The sequence below is a fragment of the Panicum virgatum genome, chromosome 2K (genome assembly GCF_016808335.1).
Source record: "Panicum virgatum strain AP13 chromosome 2K, P.virgatum_v5, whole genome shotgun sequence".
NCBI classification, from domain to species: Eukaryota; Viridiplantae; Streptophyta; class Magnoliopsida; order Poales; family Poaceae; genus Panicum; species Panicum virgatum.
The window spans coordinates 2811785-2836527 of record NC_053137.1 but is presented as its reverse complement, the minus strand read 5'-3'; the positions used below and the strand labels follow the sequence as shown (position 1 = coordinate 2836527).

Genomic DNA, 24743 nt, shown 5'->3' with positions numbered 1-24743 from the left:
TTGAAGCCGTACTATGGTTTTACAAACTGGTTTAATTAAAATTAAGTCTTTGGATGGCCAGATATGTCGAGCAAGGTGGCATTTCAAGTTCATTACGGTAATTTCTATAGAATTACTCGTGATTCCTATGGAGTAAATCTATCAGCATTGGAACGAAGACAGTGCAGTCTAGATAAACCCCTAGAGAGAAGTTTTGGTTCCATACGCAAATGGCTTCCCAGGAAGTTCAATGTGAATCCAAAGATTCATTTGCTTACGGTTCATACCATGACTTCCTGGGAAACAAATGAGGATTCCTCGGAGTTGATGCTTATAAGTAGTATGGAAGAATGGAAATATTACATGCACACAGCTCTTCAAAGAGGGTGGCCTCTCGTAATGGTAATTCAGATTCACCAGAAGGTCGGTGATTTAGGTGGCGGATCAACACACAGAACATATGACTGGAATGAAGAGTTGGAAGAGGATAAAAAAGAAGAGAACGTACAAGCTCCAGAACCGGAACCAGAACCACAAGGTTTAGAAAATGAAGGCGAGCGGATACCTGGAATTGTGGAGGACATGGAGAAAGAAGACCAGGATGCACAAATAATGGAGCAATGTGGGGACTCATCGGACGATGAGGACGATGAGCGCTTCCCAGTGCTAGGTGAATGGAGTGAAGAGGGTTTTGGGAATCCAGTGGTACAAGATATTAGATGTTCGGAGTTTGAATATAGAGTGAATGAGGTCATACAAGGGGAAAAGTATCGTACCATTGAAGATGTGAAGGATGCTGTGAAGGTCTGGGCTGTATCTCTGAGGAAGAAATTCAGAGTGTTGAAGTCTAGCAGCAAAGAATACGAGGTGAGGTGTGCAGATAGAGACTGTACATGGCGAGTGCATGCCTACAAGGGGAAGTTCAAAACACACTGGGAATGTTCAATTGTTAAACCACATACTTGTAGATTGAAAGGTGTTGTGGGACATCACCGTAATATCACATCTACTTTCATGGCCAAGAAGATGTATGTGGTGATTCTTGACAAAATGGATTACGAGCCTGCATTGATAATTAGGGATATTGAACAGAATTTCCAGTATGTGATCAGCTATGCAAAGGCTTGGCGGGCTAAACAAAAAGTGTTTGAGATGCGGTTTGGCACTTATGAGGCTTCATATGACAACCTACCTAGTATGCTTGAAGCAATTATGCACAGAAATCTTGGAAGTGCTTTTGATACATACAGTGTACCGAGCTTGTCAGGGGGGCCAAGCATTTTGCTGCGAGCTTTCTTCTGCATTGGTGCATGTGTGAGGGCCTTCATTTACTCCCTTCCTGTTCTGTGTATTGACGGCACTTTCCTGACAGGGAAATATAAGGGAACAATATTGACGGCGATCGGAATTGATTGCAACAAGCAGATAATTCCCATCGTCTTTGCCTTTGTTGAGAATAAGAACACAGAAAGCTGGTACTGATTTCCTGAACGTCTGAAGAATCACGTTGTTGCTAGAAGGCCTAATGTTTGCCTTATCAGTGATTGGCATGCATGTCTCCTTGCAGTTATAAGGCAGCTCCAAGAAGGTAGTCCATTTTCACCTCCTATATGGCCAGATGTTGTAAGTAGGTGGTTTGTGAGGCATATGGCTGCTAACTTTTATGAGCGGTTATGTTAGGCTGTGTTTAGTTCGAGAAAATATTTGGATTTTGGTACTGTAGCATATTTTGTTGATACTTGACAAATAATGTACAATTATGGATTAATTAGGCTTAAAAGATTCATCTCGTGCTAATCAGTTAGACTGTATAATTAGTTATTTTTTTGAACTACATTTAATGCTTCATGCATATGTCTAATGATTCGATGTGACGGGTACTGTAAAAAAATTTGGGAACTAAACTGGGGCTTAATCAGTTGGTTATGTTTCTTACGGTGAAACATTTCATCTGATCTGATCAGTTGGTTATGTTAACTAAACGAGGCTCAAATAATCTTAAAGTATCCAAACATTGAGGGTTAGATTGAAATTATTTGCATCTAATCCACTAAAAAAACTATGAGGGAATTCCCTTAACGCCACTGGAAATTGTAGCACTTCCCTCGTTGCCATCAAAAGTCTTGAATTCTCTTCACTGCCATTATTTTCAATTTTCTCTTGCTTGCTTGCCACTACATACCGTCTATGGCTGCTAGTATCTTCTCGCTGACGCTAACTAGACGGGCCCACCATCCGAGCAGCCACTTCCTACCGTTCCCAATGGCTCGCTGCTTTTTTGAATGACAAGATGGCCTCGCTCTCGCTGTCGGACAGCTTTATTGTTGACACCAGATTTGGTTAAATCTAATGTAATTTGAAGTAAGAGGATCGTCAGGTGCTAAGTGTGCATCGGCAGGGGTGACATGCAACGAACAGGCATATGTGTCGATGATTCACAAGTCTATTTTATCTAGGGGGTGTTGGAATTTAATGCTCATGCCGAGGTCCAGAGATGTTGGCTTGGATTCGTCACGAAAGAAGCTGAAGGGATATACACTTGCATGTGTCAGCGAATCCAAAGATTGTTCACGTGTAAACAAAAGGGAAGAATCTTAGGTTGGTTTCCGTAATTGAATACGTGATGTTGGTCCATTGTTTGAATGAGCATGGCACATGCACGAGTTGATGCTTAATTAAATAAGGAAGAAAGGGCAAACTGGAAGAAGGATTTGGCCAATGCTACGTACATGGGAAGGATGTCACGGAAGATACCTGCAGATCATCTTTTCTGGACGGATCGGAGGAAGCTTCATTAGCAAGGATTCTACACAAGGAAAATAGAGTCTATGTATTTTAATATTAGTATCTTTAGATATTTCTTCATTAGGAAGTCTGGTGTGCCGTGACCGGCTAGATTGTCTAGGCTATAAATATGTACTCCCGTCCATTGTGGAAGGATTATCACACGATCAATCAAACAACTCTATTTTTTACCTGCAATTTATTTTTTCGACGACTTCGCCTTTACTTTTCTTTTTTGACGAGTTCTTTCGAGTTGATCAAGGACGCATCACATTCGAGCGACTTGATCTGCTGGTAAGTTTTCGTTTACCGAATAAATCTGAGCCTTAGCTTCCGGACGCATCGCTGTGGCTTCATTCAGATCTATTCAAAAGTTATTGAGTTTATCTATGCTTTGACTTCCGGGCGTATCGCTGTCGTCTCGTCTAGATTTATTCACCAATTATCGATATCGGCTAGATTTATAGGTTTTTCTACGTTTTTTGGCCATTATCACACCTAAAAACATATTAGATCGGCTTTAGGTTTTACAGTAACACTTTTGTTATCTCAAGGGCCGTTTTAGATCTGTTTTTAGTTTACATCATCTGAGTTACACATTCCTAGCTTAGATTTTGTTACACACGCATAATCGGCTACTCAAAGCCGGTTTTGTCGTCTAGTGCATCGGCTGATCCTGCCAACGCACTCGTTTATTACACGCTTGCATTTAAATATTCTTTTATCGCATTCAGTATCGGCAAAGCTTGTCGATACGCTTATCTGAGAGATAATCGGAACTTCAGCTGATGCACCCTCGAATTTAACGTTTACCCTGTCTCCTTGTCAATCAACAGGTCAGATTGACTGGCACGCTTGGTCTATTTTCCGTGCTCGGCGAACACTTGCCCTCGGATTTCAGTGTGTTGATTTTTTCGTCAACACATCTTTTGGCACGCTCGATGGGACACGACGATATCATCATGAATTTTCCAACGGAGATGTTCGAGCAAGCTATGAAACAAGCGATGATCAACTGGACTAACAGCCTGACGAGCACGGCGAATAATACAGTCAAACATGTGGGTGTTGACAAAATTGTTCATCAGTTTGATTATCACACCTCACAGCCGATACTTTATCAGCATCAAACATCGGCTCAGACAGGCGGTTATCAATATTATGCATCGGCTCCGCAGCCGATGGCCTGTCAGCAATCATGGCTGACAGTTCAACATCCACAACAGCCAATAGTTCAGCATCAAACATTGGCTCAGACAGGTGGTTTTCAATATTATACATCGGCTCCACAGCCGATGGCCTGTCAGCAGCCATGGTCAACGGTCCAGTAGCTACAGCCGATGACTCATCAACAACAGTGGTTAGGTAGCTGTTGGCCGCAAGCATCAGTTCTTCAGCCATCAATCCATCATCAGGTCCAATCGGCTATTAGGCAAGAAAAAATTCAATGGGAGGAGTTTGCACAGCTGATGAGGGTCAATGAAGATTTGTTTCCATCCTGCATGGCCAAAGTGGACAACGAAAATAGATGTGTCGAGTCTGAAAAGTTGAATTCCCAAATGACTGATAAATCAGGAGACACAGATTATAAAGTACAAAATTTGGTTAGCAGATCCAAAGACGGAGACCAATGCGGAGAAGAACATAGCTTTGAAAAGCCTCACAAAGAAGCAGCTCCAGCAATTAAGAAAGAAGAGGCTAAATCAGCTTGACTGAATGGGTAAAGAATATAAAGCAGACTTCATGCCCATACGTCAAAGAAGAACCTAAGAGGTCTGGATCAATGGAAATTGTTATGCTTGATGGCCGTCTGCTAAGGATGGCCAATATTTTATTCTTCCAGCCTGAAGTGGACGATGGGTGTATAAAGGTTGTAGAGGCAAGGAAGAAGATGATTTCTTGGAATAATTATTGCCCACCTCCCAAAAATATTATTCGGAAATATCAGCTGCTTGGAATTCATTTTCCGTGGAAGCCAGGTGATCAAAAACAAAAAATTATTGCTCAAAATTATCGGCTACTTCGAGATTATTTTCCCTGGGATCCAGGTGGACAGAGTTGCAAATGCAATAAATACCGCGGCCGATGAAGATTGATCGGCTAGGAAGTGCATATGGGATTGCCGATCTGGAGATTAGATATAATATTGAATGAATATTGATCCAATGGTAAGAAAAGAGTAAAATATTGTTGGATCGGCAGATAGGCATTCAGGAAAGATGTGCCGATAGCTACATGGTAGTTGGTACATATATCGGCTCCCTGGTGGAAAACAATCATATTATAATATTGACATTTGAAAGCTGATAAGATATGTCTATCGGCTAAGTGCTACTCAGATGAGTCTGGTGCCAAGTTAGTTACGGTACTACGACATTTATTGCTTGATGCAGGCAGATTTATTTGTTTAATCAAATCGGCCACGTGTGCTTCAGTTGTTAGCAGTTGTAGCCGATGGTTGCCAAAAGAGTTCCTACATCTGGGATATTGAAGCCGATATATTATTTTATTGGGAACAGCTCTCTTGGAGTCTATCATTGGCTATTCTCTATATGCTACGATGGAGATGGAGTTGTCAAGAGAAAGGAAGCTGGCAGAATTGGCCAGAGAAAGAGCGAGATATACAATTGGTTCACTGTAGTCCAAGCTGATTAATTGAAAAGTAGTATATGGGGAAGATATCGGCTGATGTAATGATTGAGGAGTTGCCGATACAGAGATGCAATGATATAGTTACGGGTTGACTGAGATCGGCAGCTAATGTATCAGCCGATGAAGCACCAGATTCACGTTGAAGTGCTGGCGAGACATGATAATTGAACTCGTGGGTGCCAATGTTCCTTTTTTGGCTGATGGTGTTATACGAGGCTGACGTACGTGTTTGACCTCTCTAGATATTGCCCATCGGCTGATGATTATTTTCCTGGTGCATAAAGATGTAGCCGATGGAATTAATATTACAGCCGATGAATTTGTCCACTTGCCGATGGATGGCTGCTGCCGCCTTCATGGTGCTTATACACATGTATGGAGACGGCCGTCGGACGATACATACTGACATAAGGCTAGAGCAACGCAACAGCCAGCGTGATGGTTCTATCAAATAGCCGATATAGATGAACCATGTTGAGCAGCCGATTAGATCAGTATCATGTATCGGCTCTGGAATTGGTGACTACTTCAGTTGTGCTAACTTCCTGGTTATCACACACCATGCTTCAGCCTTTAGTTCACCGGCGCCATAACATCAGGGTTGGCACATCGGCAAGGCTACATCGGCGCTTGTGGTGGAGGCCAATACATACTCTGAATACTTTTTGGCCGATGCATGCATGCATCCAGATATTCAGTTTCAAATATGAAGGTACTTCCTCCAATATGAATTGCAGCTGCGACCAGCCGGCAAACACAAGGCCGATATTTTAGAGAGCCGATGCTAATGTCAATCGGCTACATGGCGTAAAGAGTCGATGTCAATATCCGATGATGTAGACAGCATTATTCCTGACTGACAAATAGGGGCTTGATTTCTTTGTGATACCTTGAGGTCAAGGATGGACACATTGGCTGTTTATGATCTTATCTCGAGTGTGCTGGTCGACCGGATGATTATTTAATTCAGCTAGTTAAAGTGATCAAAATATTGAAGTCCAGCTGTTCTCATCGGCTAGCTGTTCTCATCTCCATCGGCTAGCTGTTCTCAAGACGTTCCATCGGCCAATAGAAAATAAACAGGAGAGGAAGAAATCGGAAGATGGTACGCATTGTCATTATGACTTTGTGGTTGATGGCCGTTTTCAGGATAGAATATTTCAAATGAAAGAAGCAAGCTAGCAGTGGCAATAGTGTGGGCATGCGTCTTGCACATGCACGTGCATGCATATCCGCGAGCCCAAATTGGACATGACGATGCTGTGATGCTCAAGGAGCCGGCACACCGCCGATGAAGATGATACCGCCGCTGGGATATCAGACCAGATCACAAGATGGAGCTGCCGAAGGTGGGCTATTGACGGCACAAGCGGCAGGCGTGACACAACTTAGTATCGATGGCCCAGTCGGGAACGCAACGCCGACCGATTACACCAAGGGATAAAATCGCCAAATACCCTTTCGCCGAATCCCCTGACTCGACCAAAGGCTTGGGGACTACTTTCGAGTACCATGATTAGGGGCACCCTAATCATGGGACTAAGATCGCCCTAAAAATACAAACAAATGTTAGGCAACCGGGCCCACGAAGGCCTACAGCTTTCTTCCAATCTAGAAGAAATGAAAGGACTCAAAGAAGCCCAACACGCGGCCCACGTACACAGTGCGGCCCATCCAAGCCCCCTCGAACCCGCGGGGCGATCCCCGCCTCGCTCAAGGGCTCCCCGTCGAGGGCCTCGACCGCGCCCTGCGTCTACGCCTCGCTCAGGGGTAGCGATCCTACCCTCGGGGGAGCGGATCGTCTCCGCCTCGCTCGAGGTCACCCCTCGACGGAAAGGACAAACAGCCCTTCCGCTCACCCGCCCGTCGTACGGAGGCATTAAATGCCAACCACTCCTCCACAGCGCCCGGGTCGAACGGCGTCAGGCCGCCATTCCCCACAGTGGCTATGACAGGAGTCCCGTCCGCCAACTCTGGTCACTGCTCCGCCATTCCGGATGCTGTGGAGACACTGTGGGAACCTGCGACGCAGTGCGAGACGTGCTCAACACTGCTTCAGCCATTGTGCTGCCAACTCCCTATACCTCCTTCGTACTTCCCCCTCCGCGGAGCCCTCGAACGGCATGGTCACGACCCTCGGAAGTGGCTCCGGCCTTGACCAGGACAAGACCCTGGTCTGCAGGACCCTCGGAACATCACCACGCCACGCCTAGAGGACGGTACCCTCTACACCAACGACCACGCCGCCCGCTGGAGCTACAAGGATACCGGCGCGATCTCCGCAAGGCCAAGGACGATGCCCAGGATGACTGCCACGCTGGACGCCATACCCCATAGTGCACTTTCTACAGTGCTCGACCACTGCACCCCCACGATTCAAGGAGAAGACGATGACTTCAGCGATCTCTTGTGCAAGTACCCCTCCTCCTTGTGTCTATAAAAGGGGAGGCGGGCTCTATCTTAGGAGGGAGGGATCCGGTAGAACACAACACTCAGCACGTAGCCCCGATATTGGCACTCGCCTCAATCAACTCCTCCTCTAGCAGAGACCAGGGAGCTTCCCTCCCTCTCTCGCCTCGCTTGTAACCCCTACTACAGGCACCTCCGATGCAAGACAGTACAGTGCACTCGCACACCCTTTTGCTGGACGTATGGCCCCGCGGCCGGAACTAGGATAAACCCGTGCGTGACTGTGTTGCCTCCTGCATCAACCATCTGGGACGAGAAACACGCAGCATCATCACTAGTTGGTGCCAGACCGCCGGGTCAGGACACCGACAAATTTAATAAAAAAACAAGGTAACATGGTCACTGGCAGAGCTACAGCTCGGCCAACCTGGGCCATGGCCCCCCTTGCCACAAAGATTTGCAGGCGATTAGAGGCTGATCAATTGGCTGATCACCTATTTAGCACTACGATCCGAGTGGCACTATCCATTTGTAGTTTCCTTTTGCTAGTGTTGACGTGCTGTGAGTGGATTTGTGTGCAAAAGGGCAGGTTGCTTAGGTCTTGCTGCAAAATTAATGCTGCAAAATCTTGATGTCATCCTGTTTTTTCAACGCCAAATGATAAACTGGAGCGCTTATAGAGAATAACTTATATAAAAGGAACCAGTAGCACACACATTTGTGTACATATTGATAGTAGCACACACATTCCTGTACATATTGATTGTGGCAAGGCAAATTGCCCCCCTAGAAATTACTCCCAGCTCCGCCACTGAACAGGGTGATCAACAAGTTTGTATGCATATTTCGCAATCCCACCAAGTCTGTAAACATTTTCAAATCTGAGCACAAACTGGCAGTGGCAATCTCTATGTGTGAAAATAACAGTAAAATGATTATACAGTATATCAAATCATTCACAAAACAGAAACAACATATGCTAAGCAAACATACAGAATCTATAAGATGCAGGGTAACAAGTAAGAAAGGGCTTGTACAGTACCAGGGGTGTAAAAGCTCATGGAGGGGCAAGGACTAACGCGCTATAGTATACCCCAGGTTATTCTAGCTTCCTCACCTCTCATCGCTTGAGCTCAAAATGAATTCGCCAACATCTGCACTGTTCACCTTCCTCGCCCACAAATAAAGAATGAATGCAGCCTACGTCTTGATGCAGTTCATATCTCTTCGAGAATAACTTTTATCAAGTTTTTACTACTAAAACATCTGATTCCATACCTGTTAAACGATGTCCTATCTGTTCACAAATGGCATAAGTTTTATGCTGAAACCAAATAATGACTAGAATATCTGTACCCATGCCAAATGTCATCCTCTCCGCCTGAAGAGGATCATTGGCAAACATTACAGCATGGGACAAGCCCATCACTGGAGACAAAGCAAACATGACTGCCCAATTGAATAAAAAGAAAAGTATGAAACTGCGACTCAGCAACTCTCTTTTGGGTACATGAACCCAACACTGTAATATTCATTTTTTTTTCAAGAAAGGAAAACGACAGAAGCTCCACATAGTTTTAGTTCCATGTTACTGAGTCAAGCATTAACAAAAGAGCGACTGAAACATGCCCGACATATTAAACCAAGACGCAATTTTCGAATGATATGGTCAGGATAGTTCGATAAAGACAATCACAATTGTTCATACTTGAATCTTCAACTTGAAGTGCTCATAGAACAGAAATAAACTTTTTGATAGTAGCAGCTCTGAAAAAAACCAACAGCAGCAGACTCAAGATGGTGGATTCTTCCATGTTGCAAGGTTGTATTACTCAGCGCACCTCAGAGATCAGTCAATCCTTGCTAGCGATGACAATCTACAGTGATCTGAAAAGATACAAAGCACAAACTCATAACCAACCAGTCCAATTCAATTTACAAACCATATACTAGAACAAGTTCCAACTCAAAATTTACAATACGATGAGCTGAGCTGCACCTTTACCAGAAAATAACAAAATATTTTTAAAGAACATGTGAAGCAAGGTAAAAGGATATTATGTCAACAAGGTTGTTTAAATATTTAGCAACCTCCATTATAGAGCCACTTCATGGTTCATCAACTATTAGACCAATCAACACCTCTAGCACAAAGGAGAAATTTTGTTCCAGGGGTAATGATGCTGTTGCCATGATTCCCATAAGGAAGAAGAATAACCAGACTTGAGTCCAGAACTCACAAATGACAGTAAAAACAAGAGGTGCCTTTTATGTTATGGCAGCATAATCCAGATATCATTTTTCGAAGAGTTTAGTAAAAAGTGTAAAACATCTGAGTTCAACACCTGTTAGAAGATGTTCTTCAATCTTTTTAGAAATTATAAATGTTTGGGGTGGTGAAACCACACATAGATTTAATTCCAAAGTAGCTGAGTCGAGCATTAGCTAAACAGTAACCGAAAATATTAAACTGATATACAATTTTTTGAATTTTGATCAGGATGAACTTGACAAAACAACTACAATTGATCATAATGACTTGGATCAATTGTATCTAAACTGCTCAACAGAAAATAAACTAATTGATAGTAGCAGTTCCGCAGAAACCAACAGCAGCAGACTCAGAGATCATTTAGTCCTTGCCAGCGATAACAATGTGCTATGATCTGAAAAACCATGCACAAAACCGTAACTAACTCCAACTCAGCATTCCACTTTGGTGAGCAGTTATCGCTGGCACAAGACCGAGCTTGATATCTGAGCTTCATCTATGCCAGAAAATAACAAAAGAAATTTACAAGAAAGCCTGAAGCACGATAACAGGATAATACCAGATCAACAGGTTTGTAAGCATATTTAGCAATTTAACCAATGCATGTCATGGTCCTTAACAAGTCAAATATCATAGCAAAAATTCGTGTTCTGTTATGCAATGCCATGTATTCACATACTGACATACACAAAATTGTAATCGGCAATCTCTATACATGAAGATAAGTAACAAACATTACTTACATTATGGCTGATTGTTCACAAACCATAATAACAAACTAACTAAACAAACATACAAAAGCTGTAAAGAAAATGCAGGACGACAGACAAGCAAGGGCTAGTACCATACCTGGAGTGTAGAAGCTCATGTAGGGTAGGACACTAAAGTAGACCCCAGGCTCGCCAACCTTCCTCACCTTCCCTGAACTGAGCTCTATAGTGAACAATCCAACACCTGTGCTAACGAAGATGACACCCACACCCTCTGCGGAACCAACCACTAATGGCTTGTCGCTGGAATCGGCAACAGGTATAATTGTCTCCAGCTCGATGACCCTGCACTGTACCCATTCTGCTGCTCCTTCTGAATCCACCTTCCTTGACCAAAGATGAAGACTGGAACCGAAAGTGCCGGCAAACCCCAGTGACATGTCCTCCATCACCATGAGGGCAATGCGAGTGGTTAACACACCCGGTGATTGCGGGTTAATCATAGATAAGCAGTTCTTGCTCCAGTCATACTTGACGATTGCGTTGCCGTGCCGAAGTGTGAAGTAGACTTGATCTCCGATAACGGCACCTCGCCTAGGCTGCACATAGGGTGTGTAGTTTCGAGCACGAGCAGCAAGCATTGCATCTCGCCTGTGCTTTGCATAGGGTTCAGAGTTACTGTCAAGAGATGCTTTCATGCTCCACTCACCGGTCTCTGATGAGTAGACGCTCGCCTTAACGATATCGTCGTCATCGTCGGTGGCGATGAAGACCACACGGAAGGGGCCGCCGTGGCAGTCGAGGTGGTTGCAGCCTATCACCGCGCAGAACACCGCGCCGGAGTAGATGAGCCACGGGACGCCCGGCTCCTGCAGGCGGTGCTGGCCGCCCGTGACGGGGTCCCAGACGACGAAATGCCAGCCCCCGTCCGCGACGTGGAGGAGGACGCGGCCGTGGCGGCAGTCGAGGGGGCGCGTGCGGCTGCGGTCGGGGTAGGGGGAGAGGGGCGCCGCCGTGGTGGGGGCGAGGCGCTGGGGGGGATCCCCCTGGATGACCATGAGCCTGTGGAGGAGGCCGAGAAGGGGCGGCGTCCGGTAGAAGGCGCCGTAGCGGCGGCGGAAGGCGGGGTCGCATAGGGTGCGGAGCGAGGGCTTGCAGACGAGGGCCGCGCGGAGGAGGATCGCGGGCTCATCGGGAGGGAGGCGGAGGAGGATCTCGCCACCGAAGCTCGGGCATCAGTTCCGGCGGATGAGAGGATTTGGGTGGGGATTGAACGGGCGCTCAGCGTATTTTGCAAAAACACCCCTAAATTGGAGAGGAATCTCGATATTTGACAATCTCAAACATTTTAATATTAAATTCGTAAACCTTTCAAAATATGACATTCAAAATATGACATGGAACATACCAATTCTTTTGAAACATGGAATTTCAGCTCCTTTTCATGATTTCGCGCATTTCACAAATATTTTTCTTTTTTTGGGCACCTGAACTATCCATTCTACCCCTCACCCTATCCTCATATCTCAGGACCTCGCTCCGCCGGTCTTGGCCCCGCCGGTGGAGCGCCGCCCACCGCCCGCCGGCAGCCGCAGCGAGTCCCCCGCCCTCCGAGGGAGCGGCCGCCGCAGGCTCGCCAGGGCGCCGCTCCAACTGCGGGCGGCGCTCCTTCACCGGCAGCTTCGGCGGCGGGCGGCCTGCTAGGGGCAATGGCCGTGCTGCGGGACGCCGAGGTGCTGCTCGAGCGGGCGCCCCTGGAGCACTGTGGTGTCCGCGCCCTCCGTCGCATGACCCTAGAGCCCGACGGCAACCTCCGCGCCTACTAATAGGACGGCGCCTGGTGGGCCGCCGACTACACCTTTGGCCTGCGAGCTCCCCACCACATGCGGTGTACAGCAACGGCACCGGGCACTGCTACCTCCTCGACTACCCGGCACAGCTGCTGGTGGAGGCCAACGAGCGCAAGCTGGGCTACTTCAAGGTCCGGAGCCTGGAGAAGGAGGCGGCCGCCGGGCGCGGCGGCGACGCGAGTGGGGTCAAGGCGGCACTGCTCGCCGTCGGCATCGCGGCAGTGGTCGGCACGGCTGCGTTCGGAGCGTATAGGGCATGGGGCAGGAGGCGGCGGGCCGCCGCGAATGCGAGGCGGTAGCTGGGCATCGTTGACGACGGGCTCTCGGCGGGGCCGTACAAGAACCTCGGGTCCTTCAGCTCCGTTGAGCTCACCAACTCCTTCCGGAGGTAGCCAGGTCTGGGAGATCCCACAGCTGAGATGCGAAGCTGTCCAATGGACTGCGCGGCTGCCGGGATCTCTCCTCGGGCCTGCTGCCTTGCGGGGGTCTCGTCGCGGGGGACGAGGGAGCCGGGGCGGATGAACACGGGACGAGAGCAGGGTTAACCATTTCGTTTTCCGGTGAAATCCCGGTGATCGGCGGAAACGGAATTCCGTTCCGGAATTTCGGTGAATTTCGGACGAATTTTTTTGAATTTTGAATTTTCAAAACGAAATTTTCCGAAAATACCGAAATATTTGTTCCCGGTACCGAGCGGAAACGAAAAATTTCGCCAAAATTCGGCGAAATTTCGCCGAAATTTCAAACCCTGGACGAGAGCACGAGAGGAAACGAGCGAACAGAGAGATCCAATGATCATTTTGGATAGAGTGAGGGGTAGAATGGGTAGCTCAGGTGCCCAGAAAAGAAAAAAATATTAGTGAAATTTGTGAAATTATGAAAAAGAGCCGAAATCCCCCGTTTGAAAAGAATTCACACGCTCGATGTCATATTTTGAAAGGTCTGTGAATTTAATGTCAAATCTATAGAAACAAGGCAAGCAAGAATTAAGAACTCTTGAAATTTTTCTCGGCCCATAATTATAATTGTGAGAACCGCCCAATTTGCACTCGGATTAGGTAAAATTATCGATTAATCCATTAAGAGAAGGGCCAGCACGTGTGCGTCTCTCGACGCGCCACATGCTAATCCACATCTTAAAGGCACTTAATCAACATAATTCACTTGAAACTAGAGCAAATCTGGTAGTCCCGGTACGTGTTTGCCACATGCCCAGGATTAAGCACACGTACCATTATACAATCGCATACATAGTGCCGATGAACCACAAGAGCAGTTTTATATTACCAGAGTTCAATACAGGTTCGATATAAGAGGGTTCAAACTAACTTTCATTACAAGCCTGATCATCAGGTTCGATATACAGAGTTGCAGAATGTTGAACCAGAATTGTCTTGATAAAACACAAGAGATCATCAGGTGGTCAATTGTTTCCTCAGCCTGATCACAAAGAGGACAAGTTGCAGGGTGAGGGAGACCTCTTCTTGCAAGGCGGTCTGCAGTCCAGCACCTATTATGAGCCACTGTCCACATGAAAAATTTACATTTTCCAGGGGCCCAACTCCTCCAGATTCTTTCCCAAGGTCTAAACCCAGTGGCCCCAATGAAAAGTGCTTCATATGCTGATTTTGTCGAGTATTGGCCTGAAGCTGAAAATTGCCAAATGTGTACGTCCTCTACATCCGGCTGTAGTTGAAAGTTTGAAAGGAGATCCCACAGCTGTAAGTATTCAGTCAAGACCTGTAGAGTTAGTGCCCCTTTTATATCAGTAATCCAACTTGCCATTGTAACAGAAGTTGGAAATGGCAAAAACACCTCTTTCTGGACTGATAGATGGCTGCCGGGCCAAAGCCTTGCGCAAGCATTGCCACACTTATTCAGTTCAGTTGCACCGAGAGCAAGAAAGAGAACAGTTCATGCAGCGCTCTCTGACAGTGATGTGCATAATCATCACTATCGACTTAAATCCAACGATGCTCAAAACCGGCGGTGATGTACTTTTGTAACCGGCGGTGATAAGGGTGTATGTAGTAGTGAATGGCGTCGCCGAAGCTAGCGTGCCTAGCCCTGGTGGGTAGTTGAGGTGCATGATGGAGTCGTTCCCCTCGAAGAATCACCGGAAGTGGGCGTGCCCCATGCCGATTCTAATCCAGAGCACCTCGATGATCTCTAGCGACAGCCGGCTCATCTCCAAGTCGTAGCGCCCGAACACCCTGCCGTGGTGTCGGTACTCCTCGCCTAGCTTCTCCACGAAGTAGCCACCGCCGCCGCCTGCCACCACTGTGGAGCAGCAACAGAACAGCAACGTCTCCTTCTGGTGCAGCTTGGAGCGTCTCCTTCTGGTGCAGCTTGGAGGCGAAGCGGCCCGTGAAGCTACTGGTGTGCAGCTGGCAGGCCTCGCCCACCTGCCGGATATGTTGATGAGCGGCACGCAGGCAGCTCCTCGGCGGCGAGGGGAGGGGCTCGTTGGTCGGACATAGGAACACCTGCGGAATTTCGGCCTGGCCGCTCAGGAGAGCAGTGTCGACGATTAGAGTTGTCGGCTGTTGCTGATTGCTAGCCTCAACAACCTCAACCATGCTGATGCTCGGCACCGGCACGTGGCCTCCCGTGGGGGCACGGTGGCCAGCGGCGCCCAGCCTCGCGGCTGCGGGAGCAGAGGAGGAAGAAGGGGAGGAGATGAGGGAGAAGGGTGGTGGGGTCCGTAGGGGTAAAATCGTCTTTTTATAGGGCATTTAACGGTTCTTGAATGGAAAATCCAACAGAGTGTCATATCTCACTTGGAGGCTTCTTTGAAGCCTCCATGTGAAGCCGCCTAGGATCTTTGGTGGACACTCTAAAAGAGAGAAATTCTCACAAAATCAAAATCATCCAGCCATCAATTTGATAACTCTAATCATAATAGTCATTGGATCTATTATTGTTTCTAATAAACTACCCACCTCTACCATTATAAAAATATACTAAAGTAGCCCTCTAAATATGTATCTAAATTACTCACATATGCTATTATTAAAAAATTAAAGTAACCCCTAATTTTCATGTAAATTACCCACATATGGTATTATAAAACAATAAAAATAACCCCTAAATTTGCATATAAATTATCCAACTATGTCATTAATCAAATTAAAGTAATCTCTAAATCAGAATCTAAATTATATAATTATTACAAAATATTAAAGTGTGCCAATATAAAATTTTGAATTACTATTTATATTATTATTATTATATTTATGTTATTGTCTATTATTACTACCCATGATATGCATCACCATGTATTCATGTATGATGGAAGATATAAAAATATCAATTCACTAGCAAATGGTTTAATTAAATATATATCAAATATATATAGAGGTGCGATGAAAAATAAAATCTATCACAACTAGATAATGATAAATAATTATTTTAAAGTATGTGTTAAAATATATAATGGATGAAAGTGAGTGTGAAACAAATAATTATAATTATTAGCCATATGCCCCATTTTATATTAATTCTAATTAGCTCGCGCAGGAGTACGAGTTGATAGGCTAGTAGGGAATCAAAATTGAACTCGGTGTCAAATAAGAAATGAAAACTTTTTGCGGGCTAACAAAGGAACTCTAGTTTTTTCGAGTGTTAAATAAGAAATTTTGTCTTAGTTATTCTGCTTCACCGATGCACGGAGTACATCATCATATGCCAACTAGCGTGCTTTACTGGGCAAAAGATTAAACTTTAGGCTAAGGTTCATGGTCGGCCCATGGCGAACATCGTGACCTTCTCTATTCTCTTTGCCTGACCTGACGAAGCGACGTGCCCTCGACTCTGAACAACCAAATTAAAGCTGCAACGCAGTGCTTGCAGTCACCATTAATTTCGTTGCAAAAACAAACACACATCCCAATCAGGCACGGACAGTACGTTGCAAGTGTAACAAACTGTAGTCTCAAGCCTCGACAATATTACAGACTTACAGGAAATAAATCATCAAACCGACTTGGAACAATTCAAGACTGACATTAGCAAGGCACACGGTCGCAGCAACAACGTTTGAGAAATTGAAGGTGAGTGACGTCTCACTCAAACGGACACAGGTCTAAACAATAGCACACATCGCAATGCACCTCTATCGAATAAATAACCCAAAGCAAAAACAAATTAAGATGGCACAGGAGAACAAGGCCAACCGCTAGCTGGAGGACTCCATCAAACCTCAACACCGGAGGCAGCAGTGGCGCTGTCGTCCTCGCCTGGCCTGCTGACGATCCCGGCATGGAAGAGCAACGCCCAAAGCAGCGTTATCAGCTCGCCACCCCTGGCTATGGCCTCTGAGTGCCCTTTCAGGTTCTCTGATGGGGCGACGTACAGGATCATCTCGGACCAGAAGTCGGCCAGCAACTTCCACGTTGTTTCCTCGTCGTTGATCGTCTCCACCAGCTGCTTTCCGAGCTTCACCCCATTCTTGAGCACCTCATGCTTCGCGTTCGCACTCAGCAATTCGACCAGTTTCTGATAGTCGTCTTCTGGCGTCGACGACCTTCCTGAGGCGTGGCCGGCGACGGCACACTCTGCGTCCTTCTTGACAGCCTCATATAGGCTCTTGCTCCACGCATTGTTGTCGGGAAGTAGCTCCGGACACCAGGTCACCAGGTATGCGCAGTACCGTGACAGGTGAGTGGCAATAATCTTATGATCAGAATCGAGGTTTGGTGAAGAACCTTGCCTTTTATCATGTCCATACGGGTGCTTCACCTCAAGGATGCATGTGGCAATATGCCATACAAGTATTGTATCAGATGTACCTTTGCCATCGCGGGCCCAGATGAAGCTTTCACCAACTTGGCTTCGTCGCAGAGATTCCACACCATTGCTCAAGCTTCCATTGATGATACTTCTTAGTGCATTGATGATGCAAACCTTCACAGCCGCTGTCACCTTGACCTTTTTCCTGTGATCTGGCAAAGGAAGAAGACGCCTCACAAGAACTAGTGGGCTTGTTCGTCTCGACGGAAGTACCAGTACTGAGCACTGGCTCATTTTTCCGTCCCAGTGCTTCATCAACTTGCATCTACATCGCAATAGAAGGTTGACCCATTTCTTCTTGCCCGGGGAAGAATGTTGTGGAGAAGAGGCGCGGTTTACATGGCGGCAGATAAGGGTTACTTTGGTCCAGTTGGAGCAAATGTAGGAAGCCATGTCCTTGATCTCTGCTGCCACCACTAACACAAGAACAAAAAGTAGTGACACCAAGTCGAGGTACTGCCTTCCTAGATGTATATACGACGCATCACTCACCAAGCCTTGATCAATACACCATACCGCACATTGAACCGATGGCACCGAAGAGTAAAAGGTGAGCTCGTTTTGAAATAATGAGATCAGAGCGTCCATGACTAGGCATATAAAGAAGGTGCAGTAGCCTATGGTCAGGAGAGAGAGAAAGATACTCACGATGGGAATGAAACACTTTGAGTAGGATATTGGAAGGGATGAGTAATAGTAATCATGAAGAAAAGAAAGTTCATCTGCAACCAGCCCAAATACCCTGTCATGTTCCCCAACCTTCAGGAACAAGCTCCGGAAAAAGGTGAGGGTCCCCATAGAGCCAGCATTAGCGAGCTTGTATCTTGCAAATCGACACCGCAGCAACTTGAACAATGCAAAAGACAAGCATAGATCTTTGAGTTTTTGCGTTGCGAACGGTACATTGCTATCCAATTGCCAAACTTTGTCAATGGTCACCAAGCCAATGTTGTGGTGGATCCGTGTTGTCCTTGAATCATCATCCTTGATTGAATACCCACGAGGCTGCATCTCCACTTCTTTTCCCTCTTCTCTCATAACCAGGAGTGGAGGAGGAGGAGGTGCTTCCACGTGTTGGTTCGATTCGTGTGCTTGTAGCTTCTGCATGTGGACAAAAACAAGTCCTGGGTTGCGTCCAAGTGCAAAGGAGCGGCGTGCCTTTTGGAATGCATAATATTTGAGCACTATTTTGGAGCAGAGAAGAGCAAAAGGTATGTAGAAGATAATAGCGGCATTAATAATATCACTAATGTCCGTCGTGAAGATTGTACTGAAGCCGCTGCTGAGACCCAGGTAAAGGGTCCAGACCCCCTGCACAAGTAGTTCGAAAGGGGGGCCTTTGCTTTGACCTTCTCTGTCATCAACAGCAACTAATGTGCTAGTATTGATCATGACGATCTGAACAAGGAATGCCCACACTATGAGACTAATGGAGTGACTGATTGCATTGCATCCCGCGACCAACGCAGACAGTGGTAATAAATCATTTAGCATCAAGGTGTAAGTAGGGGAGGTGCCAACAGTGGAGACGACAGAGGAGAGGATGGGCAAGAACAGTGTGGTGGCTCCAAGGAAGATGAAGCGGGTGATGGGGTGGTGGCGGTACCGCTGGCCGTAGGCGCCTATCCCAACTATGACTCCAGCCAGGATAACTTCAGTTAGTACCAGCGCGTTGACTCGCCATATCTGCCCTCTCATGCTGTTGTCGAAGGTTGTCGTGGCGTTGACAGGGCAGAACATCCGAGAGGAGCATTCTTGGATTGCGCTAGCGGAGCAGTTTAGGGTTAGATTCCCTCCTGCCATGGTCAGCTGATTTGCCAAATTTCAAGTCGTTAGCACCACATTGAATTGCTCATACTTTAGCAGAAAATCAAAGCATGAACAATTGAACATGTCATAATAAGCAGCCTATCTGTGCTAGCACGGCCTGAATAATTGAGATTACGTACTGATGAGCACAACAATTTACTAATCAGTTAGGCCCAGACTAGAAATTTAAGAATCAACTTACCAAGGTGGAGAGCTAGCTCGAGGTGAGTGGTGTGGGTGACCAACAATAACTCTGTAATCCGGCTGCCCACTGGGAATATGCCTCCTCCTGCATGCGGCTCCTACTGATTCTACAATTGAAGGGAGCGATTCCACCAGTTTTCTCCTAGCTTGTGCTTGCTTTGGTCACCAGTCCTCTATATCATTGCTTCCTTGGTCCGACATGTTAACGGCTAACATAATTCATTATTACAAAAGGATGCCCTGAAGACGAAAATGATACTAACAAAAGCTAGGCATGTTCCTTTTTCTTAGTGCTTCCATGCGTTCCACGCCGTAGTTAATGTTAGAAGTGAAAGTGAATGGAATGGTTGGATTTACTTGATTAATAGAGATCACTGTTTATATACAAGACCAAGGGAGGCCGAAGAGACATGCCCCTTCGGTATGGCCCCTTCGTGAGTTGGCACTTTCGTGATGGCCCTTTCATAAAAGGTAACCGCCTACTGACTAATCTTATTAACTATTACAAAAATTGATCACTAATTCTAATTTCTTCATAACACTCCCCCTTGATCAATTTGTCCTTCTTGTGGTCTTGTAATCAATTTGATCTTCTTGTGGTCTTGTAATCAATCGAATAACTCATTAAAAACCCTATGGGAAAAATCAGGAGATGCAGTACAATATATAACTCCTCCAAAAACATTTTAGGAAAAATGTGAGGAGAATCTTTGGAAAACCCTGTGGGAAAAACCAAAGTAATACCGGTATACTAGGCAAAAACTCCTTAAAACCTAGTGGGAAAAATAAGGAGAAATACCATAACATACAATTACCAATGTTAGTAGACCCCTGAGATAAATCCAAAGTCTTAGTCTAATAACACCTTGACCCTATGGTCAATATGCTTCAAATATCATCTTCCAAAAACCCCAGTGGGAAAAACTAGACGACATAGCATATAACTTTATATTGTCATTGTCTCATCAAAAACTTTATATGAGAAACCTCAAAAGGAAAAACTCACATAAAGAAAAGAGTACAATGTATCATATGTCCCAATATCATCCACCAAAAACCCCTTCGGGAAAAATGGATGATATGACATAGTCTTGTGTTGATATTGCCTCATTAAAAACTTTATATGAGAAACCCGAAGGGAAAACTCATAAAAAAAAGAGAGTGCAATATGATGTTTTCAACAAGTTATTAATCAGAGAGGCGAGAGACTCTCCCCCCGAAACTTGCAAACCTTTCATACCAATGTATTCAACACATATAAAATGTGAAATATGGTAGACTATGTGAAAATCTCAACAAGATTATCACAATACTTAGTTTGCAAATGTTCATATGTCCGTATGACCTATGGAACAGAAAATCTTAATGCAAAGTATTGCATTAAGTATAACTTGTCTCCATCTAAACAACACAAGCTGCATTACCTTTATAGATAATGACATTTGATTCAATAGAATCAATACCACATAACTTTATTATGTGATCTATCATTCTATCAAGCTATGCACATTCATGTGCAGTCTTGTATAGTACAATGTTAGAATAATTAATGGAATTGACCATTAAATGTCTACTTAAAGACTATTATATAATGGTATTTCCATATTCATGTAAAGCTTATTTCAATGATCTGGAATTTTGGGGATCTTATAGATAACCAGAATCATGATATCCACGTAATCGGATCTCGGATTATACCAAATTTGTATGTGCTATTTTAAGATATCAAAGATATTCTTAACTTGAATCTACCAGCCTTAGGTAGAATAGCGCAACTATTAGATAGCAAATTATTACAAAGATAATATCCGGCCGGAAATTTGTGCAATATATATATTAACGCATAAATAGCACAGAGATAATGGACCACATGTCCCATTATCTTAATTCAATCACTATGGCATAAAAACAATCTCCCCTCATATCTTTCTCTATCATGAGGTAGAACCACCATAGGATTCCCTTTCATATTAAATGATTCAATATGATATAGATATAGATAGCTTTACTACAAAAACCTGGGAGAAGATACTTGGATCGTAAACACAAAATAAAATTTTGGTTTAGACCGTATCTCCCATCTCTAAACTCTGTCTATAGATTACAACGTGTTCTTCACAAGTGTTCATTACCAATGATGTCAAGTTTATTGACAATCATATAATACTAGAAATTCCAATTAAGGATTCTGAAATGAACACCATGTGTAATCAATCATGTATCCCTTTAATATAAGGAATACATACAAAGTCGATTGTACCAAAATCGACTTAACTGTTTTAAGCCATATATCGACTTAAGTAATATACGGTATATGTTGCGATTTTATATATAAGTATTGGATATGTGAACTCCTTCCTGGAAGTTTCACAATATACCAAATCAAGTGATCGTATATAATCACTACATCTGTCAACTGCAAAGATAGATGCTTTTGTACAGCCAGTCAAAAGTTAGTATCGGAAATTTTATAATTTACTATGGAGAATAACTTGCATTTGAAAATCAATGCTCTGGGCTTTGCGTAAACCCCTTGTGCTACTAGTCTTGCTTTAATCTCACCACCTCATTGTTCTCAATCCATTCTAGGATGAAAACACTTTTGTACCCACAGTAAAGGTACATCTAGGTGTTAGCTTTACTACCAAACACCTCTCTTTTGGTGAGCAAGACTATCTCTGTATGTATAACTTTACTCGTCAAATTCCAGTAAGAGTGACAAAGCACTCTGCCATAGTTTTATTAACTGGATAACTTTAAATAATGTATATAATTTATTCAGAGAAGTATGAGTCGACTCATGTAGCCTTTATATGATATAATTCTGCGGTTATCAAAACTCAAAAACGGACCCTGAATGACCCATCGTGACTTCCTTAAACGAGAGTCAGGGCTTTCCGATATCCCAACATCAGTATTTTGGTGCACCTCTGAGCTGGGTTGTGGATTATAAATATCCATAGGACATAAAATGTCCTCTAGATATCTTTCAACCAAAGGTTGAGTTGTATTTACTAATTTAGAAGAAAAGTCTTTTATTGCTAGCATGAATAATCCTGCTTTATGGCCATACTGCTCCCCCTCTTATTTACAATTGGGAGTTGAGTGGTTTTACTTAGTACCACTACTCTTTCTGGCACATACTTGCATTAGATTAATGATTAGTAAATGCATGTGGCAGTTTATTTGCAATACTATGCAAATCTTTGAACTCAAAGTTTAGTTAATTTAGTACGTGATCCTGAGTTTGAAATGCTTTATGCATTCAAATGTTTTCCGGGCATTATATATGGTACTTCAAATCTCCCCCTAATGCCTGGAAAAGCTCATTTATACTAAAACCCAGCATACAGGTTATAAATAGATCCTCTCTAAGAGATCTAGATACTGAACAATCGACGGAAATTTGAAATCTCAAATGATCCCCAATTTCCTGTGTGAACCCATCAATGTATGCTGTGGTGGTGAGAGTGGTACGTATACAACATAACTCAATCTTACACAAATAGGAAATCTTCATGTATTTCCACGTACTATATGCATATGGGAGATATGCAATTAATCATAAGTCAGGAGTGTGTAAATCTACCTGACTTCAATACGAAGTTGATGATAGCAATCCAATAATGATGATCCTGTTATGACTTTAATGTTATACTTATAGATTTCAATTTATGCTTTTGGATATGTAACTAAACTCTTGTGATACCAAGCAATCGTCATTGAAGGTATAAAGGTTTAGTAATGTTCAGGATAATACTCATAACTAGAACCATTATCTACCAAATGCATAGTTGAGTGTGTAAATTTTACACACTCTAGATCATCTCATAGATGTATCTATACAACCATGAAATGCCTGAACTGTCCATACAATCTTTGTACGAACCCATACATATTATTTTAAATATGATCAAGAAATCTAATAAAGTCAACTTGATTTTGAGATAAGAGGGTTTTAAAATCTATTTCCCTATGTTATTTATCGTATCCACACTTTGGGAAAGTCAGGAACAAATGAATTGCCATTAATTTCTCACGCATCCCTTTGGATGCCCAAGTTGATCATTTCAAATTGAATAGATCAACCGTGTGAAAAATTTGGATGCGCAACATGGTGTACGGGATGGTTGTATGCATAATACAACAAAAATGAGATCCATCTCATTACTTATATGCCATATCCAAAGTTGTTTTTTTTGTGTTTTCCTAAAAACACATGTTGATATCTCTATACTTTAGTAAAATATGAGTTGAATTAGGACATAATTAAATGTCATCAATTGTTTACTCATATCCTTAGGAAGAATGATAGTGGAGAAGAGTCGACCAAACTATCATTGCATCGCATTAGCGATAGCCAAAATTATTCCCTCTTCTTGTCATAAGAACCAGGAATTTCATATTGAAAAACTTTCAAATCTTATGTCATGACTTCTATTTTATCTCTTATTGATGTTTAATATAGATAAATTGTTCCTTCCATAAGATATTCTTATCGATAATCTTTATGGATGTAGTGCCTTAACAATAGCAAGGGACATTTTCTGTTATCTATAATAAACAACCCCAATCAAGGGTCATTAAATTCTTTTATTAGTTTATGGGATAAAAGCAATATTAATGTCCATTGTTTATGTGGGATATTGAAGCCATCAAGAGCGAGTTCAATAGACTCCTCTGAAGTCAATATCCAAAACATGTGACAGACCAATGATTTAATTAATTTACACTTAAGGTAAATTAAAAATCACTTTGATGTTGTAATTTCCAATGCAAAATTTAGGGGATCCATATCTTCTTTTTGTTTTGGATAGTTGGAGGTAGTCGACGAACTTTAAACCTCACAACAATTAGAGGTAGTCACAAGTTGTGTAGACCTCATAGACAATCATTATTAATATGGCACACACATAGTAGATAATCTCTATGTCCAAAAACATAGAGTAGATCTCTCAGTAGTAGGCAAATAAATTAGATCTCTCAGTAGTAGGCAAATAAATTGCTGCTATAGGCATGGTCTCTAGGCTGATATATTCACATGAATATACCGCAGCCAATGCCTAAGACTCTACTACTTGTGTGTAACCTTTAATAATGAATGATGGTAGTCACCATAAAAATGTACCATTCATATATTACCAAAATACTTATTTGGAAGAACATAATATAGGTAATCATCAAGTTCAAATAAATATGATGTAGACCTCTTAGCAATGGGCGAATAATCGCTGCCATAGGCACGGTCTCTGGGCTGAATAATTCAATATGAATTAAGCGCAG

At 43.8% G+C, this 24743-nt stretch overlaps 2 protein-coding genes across 3 annotated transcripts; both read right to left on the bottom strand.

Moving 5' to 3' along the window:
- Positions 1 to 9750: 9750 nt before the first annotated feature.
- Positions 9751 to 12041, bottom strand: LOC120661134 (the record flags this gene model as incomplete). The annotated part of the gene is made up of 2 exons (XM_039939856.1): positions 9751 to 10592; positions 10946 to 12041. Coding segments are annotated over 2 exons (1137 nt in total), but the record flags the coding sequence as incomplete, so codon positions are not given.
- Positions 12042 to 16566: 4525 nt separating this feature from the next.
- On the bottom strand, positions 16567 to 19780 carry LOC120661124. 2 transcript variants are annotated; one of them, XM_039939844.1, is made up of 3 exons: positions 19459 to 19780; positions 18699 to 19256; positions 16567 to 18662 (listed from the first exon to the last, which is right to left on the bottom strand). In XM_039939844.1, exons 2-3 carry the CDS (start codon positions 19248 to 19250, stop codon positions 16851 to 16853), a joined length of 2364 nt encoding a protein of 787 aa, XP_039795778.1. In that variant the 5' UTR covers positions 19251 to 19256; positions 19459 to 19780; the 3' UTR covers positions 16567 to 16850. The 2 variants fall into 2 exon arrangements, with proteins under 2 accessions (XP_039795778.1, XP_039795770.1); XM_039939836.1 differs by having other exon boundaries at positions 16567 to 19256.
- Positions 19781 to 24743: the final 4963 nt, after the last annotated feature.